Source organism: Aulonocara stuartgranti (assembly GCF_965226115.1).
Source record: "Aulonocara stuartgranti genome assembly, chromosome: 9".
In the NCBI taxonomy this organism is placed as follows: domain Eukaryota; kingdom Metazoa; phylum Chordata; class Actinopteri; order Cichliformes; family Cichlidae; genus Aulonocara; species Aulonocara stuartgranti.
The window spans coordinates 36291985-36304526 of NC_138960.1; the positions used below are offsets into that span (position 1 = coordinate 36291985).

The 12542-nt window shown below is 47.4% G+C and overlaps 1 protein-coding gene across 1 annotated transcript; it reads left to right on the forward strand.

The window, feature by feature from the left end:
* The first annotated feature begins 385 nt into the window (after positions 1-385).
* On the forward strand, positions 386-11853 carry galnt11 (UDP-N-acetyl-alpha-D-galactosamine:polypeptide N-acetylgalactosaminyltransferase 11 (GalNAc-T11)). Its single transcript, XM_082546804.1, has 12 exons — positions 386-759; positions 3658-3911; positions 4509-4632; positions 4909-5075; positions 5156-5281; positions 7394-7643; positions 7720-7837; positions 7990-8142; positions 8225-8440; positions 8528-8632; positions 9108-9245; positions 9335-11853. The coding sequence occupies exons 2-12, from the start codon at positions 3689-3691 to the stop codon at positions 9467-9469; spliced, it is 1755 nt and encodes a 584-aa protein (XP_082402930.1). The 5' UTR covers positions 386-759; positions 3658-3688; the 3' UTR covers positions 9470-11853.
* The last annotated feature ends 689 nt before the right edge of the window (positions 11854-12542 follow it).

Here is a 12542-nt window from a genome sequence, read left to right on the forward strand (position 1 = left end):
TACTTTTGAAAATAAGTAATCAGTAAAGTAACGGGATTACTTTTGGGGGGAAGTAATCAGTAATTAGTTACTGATTACTTTTTTCAAGTAACTTGACCAACACTGTTCAGTACAGAAATGAAGCCCAACAATCATGTTTTTACAGTCCTGTGGTCTCAGCCTCAGAAGCTTATCAAATCACACAAAGCTCATATAAAAACAAACAAATGGACAAAAGATTGTGACGCGATGGAGGCTAGACCATCCCATTTCGCATGCCTTAGCGGGCTTTGAGTACGCGGCCCTTGTGGACCGTTAAGGCGGCGTACTTTAAGGCTGCAGACCCTGAATTGGGATACAGCCTGTTTTACTTTGAAAGCGTTCACAGCCTTTTCTTTGGCAGCGGTGTGTCTTATGGTGAAGGAGCAGAGCGGAAGTCACGTGTCTCTGTTTTCTCTGCGGCTCACTTTAGCCTCAGCGGCTAACTGACCAGCAGGCTGACCGTCGGCCAGAGTGCCGCCGAGCAAGCAGCTCAGTGTGCCGGTGAGTATACCGCGTGGGACGCCGTGTAAAATCCACGGAGAGAACTTCAGGGTCACAGCGAGCTGCTAACGCTACTCTCAGCCTCCGTGCTCGGCTAGCGGGGCCAAGAGAGCGGCTTCCATTATCGGACACTGTGCTGCTGTGGCTCGCGTTGGGAGCCGCTGCACCTCCTGCTGCTGAAGCCCAGAGAGCCGCACGGACAGATGGAGCCTCTGTGAAGCAGTAGGATGACTAAAGGTGAGCTCGGGTCAGTTGCTTCTCACTGTGCGCGCGTGTGTGCGCATAGTCTCTAACAGGTGAGCTGAAGCCGAACTTTCAGTGTGGAGGAGTGTGTGTTTGAGCCCCTTAAATCAGAGGATTTCTGAATGTACTCTGGTCGGAGCTGCTCTTCTGTCTGTGTCAGTCACGAGTTCAGGTGAATGATTGAGCTGCCGACACAGGACACCTGTCCTCAGGTGTGCTGACGCCAGCAGCAGTTCCAGGTTACTCATTGAAAATTGATTAACCTTGTGATCAGTCGACCTGAGAGCTGATTGGAGGTTCAGGCTGTGACCTCTGACCCCCAGTGTTGGCCAAGTTACTTTGAAAAAGTAATTAATTATAGTTACTAGTTACTACTTCAAAAAGGTAACTGAGGTAGTAACTGAGTTACAAGATTCTAAAAGTAAGTAATTACTTGAAAAGTAACTATTGCGTTACTTAAATTTTTATTTTATTATTTTTTGTAACCTCTGGGATCCAGGGTATAATTGGACATTTTAACTACTTTTGATGTTTCCTCTACATTTCACCTTTAAAAACGATTTACTTTGCCTCGTTTGGTATCATCCTTTTCAGCACTGCCTCACGTGTCTGAATTTACAGTCATGTTTTCATTCTGACATACTGTATTAACACAATTGACCTAAAATCAGACAGAAAACATAAAATCAGAGTAGAAAAAGTGATATTTTTTCTGTAACAAATTCAAATTCAAATTTTATTTGTCACGTACACAGTCATACACAGTACGATATGTAGTGAAATGCTTGGACAACTGCTCGTGACCTAAAGAAAACAAAAAAGGAAAAGGCTATGAATAAGATAGGAAATAAATATGAAAAATTAAAAAGGGTAAATTTAACTAGGAAGGAATAAAATATAAATTAAGGTTAAAAATGAAATAACTGTACAACACAAATTAGAATGAAGGGTAAATTTAACTGGGAAGAATAAGATAAAGATAAATATATAAATTAAAGTTGAAAATAAAATAACTGTACAACAAAATACACAATATAGAACTATATAAGAATGTATGAAGAAATATAAATAAATATATACACAATAACAGCAGCTGTACAAGTATTAACCGGAAATGAAGAATATAGTGTCCAGTGTTGTGCAAAACCAAAGTCCAGAATGTCCAGTGTGTGTGTAAGAACTGTATGTGTGGGTCAGTACTGTGTGGTGGTGTGATTGAGAGACCGTATCGCCTGCGGGAAGAAGCTCCTCCTCAGTCTCTCTGTGTTGGTCTTCAGGGAGCGGAATCGCTTTCCTGACCTCAGCAGAGAGAACAGTCTGTTGTTGGGATGGCTGAGGTCCTTCACCATCTTCCTGGCCTTGGTCCAGCACCGCCTGCTGTAGATTGAGTGCAGGTCAGGGAGCTCGGAGCGGATGGTGCGCTCAGCTGACCGCACAACCCTCTGTAGAGCTCGTCTGTCCTGCATGGTGCTGTTCCCGAACCAGGTTAAGATGTTTCCCGTCAGGATGCTCTCTATGGTGCACGAGTAAAAGTTCCTGAGCACCTTGGAGGGCAGTTGGAAGTCTCTCAAGCGTCTGAGGTGGTAGAGACGCTGACGGGCCTTTTTCACCACGGTGTTGATGTGACAGGACCATGACAGGTCCTGCGTGATGTGAACTCCGAGGTATTTGAAGCTGTCCACTCTCTCCACTGGGCACTCGTTGATGACGGGGGTCTGGTAGTTCCTCTCCTGCTTAGTGCTGAAGTCCACTATCAGCTCCTTTGTCTTACTGACGTTTAGAAGGAGGTTGTTCCTCTGGCACCAGTTCTCCAGATTCCTAATCTCCTTCAGGTAGGCCGTCTCGTTGTTATCAGAGATCAGGCCCACCACGACGGTGTCGTCAGCAAACTTGATGATGGTGGTGGAGCTGGTAGTGGCCACACAGTCATATATGTATATGTGACAACCACAAACATGTTTAATGAATCATATTTCATAACTTTAAATGCAAATATAAATTGTCAATTTTAAAATCATACGCACAAGTTATTTGCAGCCATTTACCTTTTTTTTTATAACCATTTCAAACTTTTTACAGAACAATCAGCTGTTCTGCATTCAATAACATGCCACACAAATTATGTGACTTGCATTACAATGTGACTGCTGTGATTAAAGCATCTTTCTTTCAGCTTAACGAGTGAACCGTCAGCTCGTTCAAACACACGTTAAAGTGCGTTTGGCTCGACACCACCGAACAGAGGCAGCAATATAACACAGCTAACATTAACAGTGCAGTGAATCCTGCTTGTGCCGTGATGTTCAGGACTGCAAACCGAGCAGCATCACTGACTTTCAGCTTGTTGTGTTTGTGGATATATGACTGACTTTAATTATCCACAAAATCATCAGATTCTCTGTCAGATTAAGGTCGACTATTGAACGGCGTATATTTTAAAGTAAAGGCTTTAAAACCAAGTTAGTACAAACGTCACTAATGTCACATAACTTTGCCGGCATGTGGCCAACAGTCATGTTTTAATGATCTTCATTATTAAACATTTGCGCATAAATAAGTGACATAATATTCAGTACTTATTTTTAAAAGTTTGCTCTTCGGCCGCTCTGCTTCAGCCATCCGCCGTTTTTTTCCGAACAAAATGTCCACACCCACCGCCGCGCTATGAATTGTGGGATATATGGTACCCCGAAGTGTACACCGGGCCACACTTCTAATTTGGGCAAATGAAGGGTGCATTTGTCGACCGCATTTGGAGTACACTTTGTATTGGGACACTCTTCGTCGCATCGCTGTGACGTAATCGTTCTCCACATGCACACTACAAAGCGTGCGGTCGCTGGATTGGGACACAGTCTGTGACTGATGAACTCTCTCTTTGTCTCACTACAGTGTAATGTAAGGCCATGCTTGCTCGCCCGCCATGACCACTGTCACGCTGCGGTACTTCTGTTATGGCTGCCTCGTCACCTCGGCCACCTGGTCCTTCCTGCTCTTCCTGTATTTTTCCATGGGGGCGGAGCCTGACCGTGGCAGGACTCCCATGAGGCACCTCGGGCAGCCAATCACTGGAGGTGTGGCCGATCGTAGAGGGGGGCGTCGGCCTCTGCTGCCAAGTAATGGAGTGGAGCTTTCACCAGAGATGGGTGAGTGCCCGTGGTGCGTTCAGGTACTGCTGGGAGAGCGGCAGTGATGGGTGGAGTAAGGGGTGGGGCCTGAGAGCGTGTCAGTGATGACCTGTTTTCAGAGTCTTTGTAAACCAGAGGTCTGTCAGACTAAATGAATGATAACTGGCAAATGGGGGCAGGGCCAAGTCTCTGATGATGTCACGATTAACACCTCAGTGTGTTCAAGGTTCTTTACTTGTCACATGCATAGTTATACAAGTGTAACACACAGCAAAATGTAACCTGACACGCTCCTCAACTTGTGCAAAAATGGGGGGGTAGAGGAAGAACATTATATATATATATATATATATATATATATTACACACATACATTAGGTGAATGTGCAGCAGTAGCAGCAAGCAGGTGAATTCTGTACATTAAGTGAGTTAAATGAGAATAGACGATCTGACTATTTTACAGAATAGACAATATAAACATATTTAAAATTAAAGGAATTAAATTAAAGGGGTGTGTGTGTGTGTGTGTGTGTGTGTGTGTGTGTGTGTGTGTGTGTGTGTGTGTGTGTGTGTGTGAGAGATGATGTGATGTGTCAGCCTCTGTGTCCGTCTGCAGGGATGATCTTCAACGAGGCGGATCAAGAGGTTCGGGACAGCGGCTACCACCGTCACGCCTTCAACGTCCTCATCTCCAACAGGCTGGGCTTCCACCGCCAGTTGCCCGACACCAGAGACACCCAGTAAGAAGCTGACTGGGGCCTTTGTGTCTCTGTCTTCCAGTAAATCTGAGTTAACTTTGTGTTTTCTGTAGAGTGAGCTCGTTCAGGTGTAACGACCATAAAAACGTGAAGCGCCCCGTAGCAGCGTGCAGGTGTCGGCGGTGACCCGGCGGTTGTTCTGAGGTCACTGTCCGGATCACCTGAAGCCGACTGTAGTCACGTGTACCTGCAACTCGCTGTGGCGTCGTGCGATGTGTAGGCGAGCCCTGTTGTTTACCCATGATGCCTCTCTCTCAGGTGTCGGGAGAAGTCCTATCCTGTGGCTCTACCTTCTGCCAGCGTCGTAATCTGTTTCTTCAACGAGGCGCTCTCCGCCCTGCTCAGGACCGTGCACAGCGTGCTGGACCGCACGCCGCCCTACCTGCTGCACGAGATCATCCTGGTGGACGACCACAGCGAGCTGGGTAATCGCGAACCAGTTGCTGCAATTCGATTGGTGCGGGGCTTGGCCCGTGGCTCATGGCGGATTTTTGTTTGTGTGCAGAGGAGCTGAAGGACGAGCTGGACCGCTACGTCAGGGCGGAGTTTCAGGGAAAAGTCCATCTAGTGAGGAACCAGAGGAGGGAAGGACTCATCAGAGGACGCATGATTGGAGCCTCACACGCTACAGGTGCCTCCTCGTCACCTGCTTTCCTTGCTCTGTTCTTGTTTCCTGGAGGACGAAGAACCCTCCTTTACCTCTTTAGGCCTCTCTCTTAGGGCTGAACGATATATCGCATTTGCGATAATATCGCGACATGATCAAGTGCAATTTTCTAACCGCAAAGGCTGCGATTATACTCTGGACATGTCCAAATTCATGGGCTGCATCCTCCTGAGGCCGCATTTGTAGACCGATTACGTCACAGCGACGCGCCGAAGGCTGTCCGAATTACTACCATATCCCAGAATTCATAGCGCGGCCCAGCCAAACTCCAGTTTCCAGCAATGGCGGCCGCTACTAAGTTTTAAAATTACTCATACTAATCTTTCTGGGTCACAAAATAAACTTTTAACATATTTTCAGGCGAGAAAGTAGCTGTGTAAACATCAAATATCTGCTCGGTTTATCAAGATATCCCATATTTGCAAAAGTGCTTCGACGTTTTCAGAGGCGTCTGCTACCCACCAGCTCGACAGCTAGCCGGGAGCTCGAGGGTTACTGATGCGGCCGAGAACGGCACAACTCCCGGCACATCATTTTCAGATCACCGCGGAGTTTCGCTGCTCGGGTTAAACGTGATATATAAGTCACTTAGACAACCTAAAAATGTTATTGTTGGGCTTTTTTCAGTGTTTTGTTTGTTCGTGAGTAAATCGGTTTGGCTGAGATTAAAGTTATTAGATTAGATAAAATAAAACTTTATTAATCCCCCGGGTGGGTTCCTCCTTGGTTTTCACACAGCTGACTAAACGTCAAACAGAAAACTGATTAAACAGAAGTATGAGACAGTCGAGAATTTACACCAGTGTCTGGTTATATTTTAGATAGCAAGAAGCAGACGGCCGAGTTTATTAAACTCCACCGAGACAGCGGTGACGCTAATCAGAACTAGACCGTCCAATTTCACGCCTTTAAACTTTAAAGGCGTGTTTGTGTGTGTGTTTATACAATTGCTATTATGTTTGCACTTTATGTGTAATGTTACTGACTGCAGAGATCAGTAAGATGTGTGTATTTTTTATTTATTAGTTTTATTTATTTAATATTATTTTTTAATTGAATGACTGTCTAGTAGTTCACAGATGTCAAAAACTGAGTGTGGTAAAGCCACTGATTTTTTTTATGTATATTTCTGCAATCTGCACATTGTACTGACTTTCATTTTAATGTTTACACCAGGGTTCCTTGTCAGCACTTTATGCTCAGATGTTTGTAAGCTAAAAATAAACTATTGTGTATGTTCAAATATACTGTTGTGATTGAAGAAGTTAAATAAAAATGTCAGTCATCAATTCATGCATCACCTCATGTCATCATAACAGAGGTCTGTCTTCCAGGAAAGAACAGTTTAAAATTAATGTAATATAGTATTGGCCATACTATATGATGTATTGCTTGTCTTTGTTTAATAATACAGAAGACAAAGACCTTAAAAAATAATCGCATATCGCATCGCAATCGCAATATTGGGGCAAAAAATCGCAATTAGATTATTTTCCATAATCGTTCAGCCCTACTCTCTCTCTTCCTCCAATAACCGTATGAAAGCCAGAGTCTGGTGTTGTATGCGCACAGGTCTGTGCACAAGTCTCGAGCCTCCCCTCATATTTTTAAATGAGAAAAATGTGCAGCGATTTATTGAAACGTGTAAACGTGCGTGTAAATCAGTCAGAATCAACGTCTGCACATACACGTGTAAAACCAGTGTTTGGGGACAGAGCGTCATCCTTCTGAGCAGCTCTGTGTCATCTCTGGACCCTCAGGAATAGTTCGCCGAGCTTCCTGAAGGATGTTCCGGAACAAGGAAAAGCAGCCAAAGATGAGAAAGAGCTCCAGAAAGCCAGAGATCTGTTGCTCAAGAGCACTTCAAAAATACAGGAAAACTATAAGGAAATGACAGGCGGCTCAAGACTTTTGCACAGCTCTGTAACCATGTGGACAGAAGTATTTGGTCTCACCTGTTAAGCTTTGAATTCAGTGTTCAGTGTTTTTAGGAGCCTTCACAAGCCTCTGAGGGGGCGGGGCCTTCTGATCAGGTTAGGTCAGATCGCAGTCTGATTCACCTGTGTGCGCGTCCAGGTGAGGTGCTCGTGTTCCTGGACAGCCACTGCGAGGTGAACCAGGCATGGCTGCAGCCGCTGCTGGCGCCCATCCAGAAGGACCGCCGCACTGTCGTCTGCCCCGTCATCGACATCATCTCCGCCGACACGCTCGCCTACTCGCCCTCCCCCATCGTCAGGGGCGGCTTCAACTGGGGGCTGCACTTCAAGTGGGACCCCGTGCCCCCCTCCGAGCTCCGCGGGCCTGAGGGAGCTTCCGGACCCATCAGGTGATGTCTTAACAGCCTCGAGGTACAGTTTTGGTCTGACCTCTAACTCCTCCCCCCTTGCTCTGCTCCCCCTCAGGTCCCCCACCATGGCAGGCGGGCTGTTCGCTATGAACAGGAAGTACTTTAACGAGCTCGGCCAATACGACGCCGGCATGGACATCTGGGGGGGAGAGAACCTGGAAATCTCCTTCAGGGTGAGACTCTGTTTTACTGACGGTCAGTGAAGGGGTCATTAAAGGAGCAGTCGCACATTTCTCTCAGTTAGCAGTTAGCTTAGCGCATAGAGAGGAAGTGGTGGGAAGAGGGGAGAGCAGCTGCTGCTACACCTTCTCGCTGTCTCGCTCAGATCTGGATGTGCGGTGGTCAGCTCTTCATCATCCCGTGCTCCAGGGTTGGCCATATCTTCAGGAAACGGCGGCCCTATGGCTCGCCGGGCGGCCATGACACCATGGCCCATAATTCCCTGCGGCTGGCACACGTGTGGATGGACGGGTACAAGGTAAACACACACACAAACACGTGCGCACTCTCTGGATGCCGGCACGGTGGCCTCATTTCCTGTGCCTCTCTCATCCAATCAGGAGCAGTATCTCTCTTTGCGTCCAGAGCTGCGCAACCGGAGTTACGGCGACATCGGCGAGCGCGTGGCGTTGAGGAAGCGGCTGCAGTGCCACTCATTCAGCTGGTACCTGGACACAGTCTACCCTGAGATGCAGACCGCCGCCAACGGCAACAAGCAGCAGCCGCTGTTCATCAACAAGGGCCTGAAGCGGCCCAAAGTCCTGCAGCGAGGACGGGTACCTTAACTCACCACACGTTCGTGTCTGCCCCCTGTCACATGAACTACCTTCATGTTTCCGTCCTCTGTGTCCGCCATCTTCCAGCTACGGAACCTCGCCATCGGACGCTGTCTGGTAGCCCAGGGCCGGGTCAGTCAGAAGGGCGGCGCCGTCGTTCTGCGACCGTGTGACCCCCAAGACCCCGAGCAGGTGAGCCGATCACATGACCACACGCAACATCGGTTTACCGAATCACCGCAGAGATTTGTGATTCCTGGTGGCGGCACGGGCGGAGCTAAAGTACACGTTTACACAAACGTAAAATATAGATGTAACCATGGTAACATCTTCACAGCAGACGTGACAGTAAAGGCTCGCAGTCATTCGCTAACGACCTATGATTGACGAGTCATTAGCCAATGAAAAGCCTCTGTGACTCCAATGATGTTTCAAAGCCCAGAGGTCAGCTGAAGGTTGTTTCTCACACACCTCTATCCAATCAGGCTTCGAGTCTTTGCTGGGCTCCGCCCCTGAAGATGCGGACTGTCCCGACCTGCACGTCACGGCTTCATAAACGAGTCAGCGACTTCGCTGACCGCACGTTTTTAATAAACACAATTGTTTATCACAATAAAAGCGTCTGTCTTCACCGTGACCTTTAACCTTTAACCCTTTACGTGTGCAGGACTGGGCGTACGACGAGGAGGGTCAGCTGATCCTGGCAGGTCTGCTGTGTCTGGACGTGTCAGAGGTCAGGACCTTTGACCCCCCGAGGCTGATGAAGTGTCACGGCTCGGGGGGGTCGCAGCAGTGGAGCCTGGGGGTGAGACACACAGTCCTCACAGTGTGGGTGGGGTTTACTGTCATCAGGAGGAGGAGTCAGTGTCACGTGTCCTTCTGTGTTTCCTGTAGAAGTCCAACCGGATCTACCAGGTCTCTGTCGGTCAGTGTCTTGCAGCTGTCTCCCAGCCAATAGGACAGAAAGGTTACGTCTCCATGGCGATATGCGATGGCTCGCAGACACAGCAGTGGCAGCTGGAGGCCTGAGGAGGACGCCGCGGTGCCGTGGATGGAATGATCTCCGATTCTCACCTGCTCATTTAATGTTTCGTGTTTTTCATTTTAAGTTTGATGTTTCAGTCGCAGAAGAACTTCGCCATGCCCAGGCACGCCTGGAACTTCTTCAAGGTCCTTTTAAGGACCTGGAAAGTCCTGGAGTCTGGCGACTGATTTAATCTGATCAGTGATCTGATGTTTACTTGGTCTGGCTTCATCATGTGACCTCTGAGGCATCTCCGTCCTCAGAGAAGCACTGCAGGCTTTTCTGTAGGGTTTTTATCGTGTTCACACAGGAAGTGCTTCTAAAGCAGCGACAGCACTTCCCGTCCTCCTCAGGTCAAAGGTTGCTGTAAGTCCAAAAGTTTTGCTTCAGAGGGCCGTTAGCTGCAGAGAGCTGGAATAAAACCGAACACTCACTCACTGAAGGACTCGGAGCGTCGCCACTGCTCTCGTGTCTCCCCGTGGAACCCTGATGATGCTGACCCGCTGCTCATGCACCAGAACCATATCTGCAGTTATTTCTAATGAGGAGCTTCCTCAATGAAGTTGGTGCGAGCATGCACGTGAGATCAGTTCTGATGCCACCGATGATAGGAAGGAAGGCGGAGCTTACTTACCGTCAGGGTAATCCACAGTGGGCGTCGCAGCCAATTTCCTCGAGCCGGTTGTTCCCCCAGAACACGAAGTGCCGCTATGCTGTCACAGAGGCGCCTCGCTCGTTATCCTTCGTTAACCGTGAAGGTCAGAATGTTGTAAATGTGAGTTTGTAGAATAAAAAGTGAGGATGTGAACCTTTATTTTTAAATTTTGACTGTTTGAAATCTACAGCTACAGGAGAAATATCCGTGAATGTGCAGATTAATATTTATACAAATTTACTGAAATGTTACTGTTTGTTTGATTAAACCTGCCACTGCTCAACTGCGCCCTCTAGAGTCACACGCTGAGAGCTGCGTTTCAGTGACATCTAGTGGCCAAACGTGAGACAGCAGCAGGGTGTGATTGGTTAGTGTGAATGATGTAAACACAGTTCAGTGAAGACGGCCCGCTGGCTCAGCTCGTTCTGCAGTAGCTGGGAGGAGGCATGCACATAACATGGCCGATGGCGTAAACACCCATCGTAGCAGCTGCAGTGTTGTCAATGGTGAGCTCGGGCTGCGAGGTCACCATTGACAACCAAACTGCTTTTGGCTCTTGACGGAGGCGGTCGCACTTTCTCCTTCTCCCTCTCACTTATCTTTCCTGCTTGGCTTCTCATGTCTTTTGTATAGTCTCGCTTATTCTCTAACCCTAAGAGAGTCTCCCAGACTTGTTCTCTAAAAACCTAAAGAATTATGGATTTGATCAACTGGTCCCTGAATGCAATTGACACCCTCGACGAGAAGCCTGGGTTCGGGAGAGCCCGTGACAAGACATTGAAGACACCTTTTTGGAACCATGATAACAGGGTTCTTGCTGATTGGCCCCGGCTTATTGAAGGATAAAGAAAGCGGAAACGGCTGTTCAAATCCCCACAAGGCTGCCTGCTTTGTTGATTGGAAAGATGGAGCGAGCTGTGGCTTCTCAGAATGGGCTCATCAGGTGCAGCACGAATGACATCTTGGAGAAGTTTGGGCTGCTGTGAGTACTGAGACCGACTGACAACATCTGACAACATCTCGGAGAGGCTCACGGCTGTCGTGAACACTCATGCCCTATGAGCAAAATGGATAACATCTCGGCATGGATGGATAACATCGTGGAGAGGCTCACGGCTCCAGACTTGTGACCAGTGACGGACATTAGACCAACTGTAAAATTTGAAGCAGTTTGTTCGCACTAACCAAAACAGCTACCATCTTCATTTCATGTGGCGCCAGTTGGATGCTCAAGGCAAAAGCTGACGGGAATAACAATTCTCCCTTAGATAACAAGACTGTGTTATGACTTTCTCCCTCCTCATTTAAGGCCACCCACATCGACCGAAGACTGACTTTTGCCTAATCGGGTGAAGGGACACTTTCTCTTGGTTGAACACACACACATACGCATGTACACTGACACAGACCTACACTCACCCCCTCCAAACGCCTTCGAAGCTCATGTCTTCTATGTTGTGAGATGTGATGATTCATGTGCTGAGGTTTTTTTTTTTCTGTTCTCAAACTGATCTCCCTGTTGGAGGTCAGTCTAGGGGAGTTATTTTTGTCTCCTTGTCTTTCCTCATGTTGTGCATTTTCCATTGTTATACCTCTCTGACCTGTCTTCCCCATGTGATGTTTGTGTAATGTATGTAAGGTCAGAAGGGTAAGATGGCGCTGGCAATGGTCGGCAGCCTTAACAACAAATTTCCCATGTGTGGGACTAATAAAGGTATCTTAAATGACTGTAAATGATCCTGAAAAAGTCTTGTGCTCATCTGGACGTCTTCAGTGGGACGCGTGTCGTCATCAGCTGACTCCGTCAGTCTCAGCTGACTGCAGCTCTCCGACCTTTAACCTTAAACACTGGCCCGTGTGTCGGTTTACAGTAAATGTGCCCATAGTCTATGAAGGCTAACCTCTGTGCGTCTGTGCCCAAAATAACCGTCGTGCAGCTCTAACAGTGCGAGTCATCAAAGGGAAACTCACGGAGAAGTCAAACTTAGCTGGAGGATTGTAGGGTCCTCGTCCCCCACAGTGATACACGGCGAGGGGACCGCCGCTGTGAAATGTTACAGGCGTCGTTTGAATCCGAGCAGCTCGCAGGAAAACATCCAAAGGTGGGGTTTACAAAAAAATATGAGTATCATAACTTTTAAGTTTCAGAACAGAAACCGCGCCATCCTCCTCTCCAAGGCTTTCATGTGTGATAATAATAACATGTTTTATTTGAGGATACCTTTCAGAAACCCATGGTCACCTTACAAATATAGGCCGTTTACCATTTTACAAAGAACAAAATTAATAAAAGGAGCATTAGTCATAAAATAAGTTAAAATTGCAAAACAGAACTTGACAACAGATTAAAATCAGCACTAAAGCGAATAAGCCAGTTTGAACAGATGTGTTTTGAGCTGTGACTTAAATGCGGGAAGAGAGTC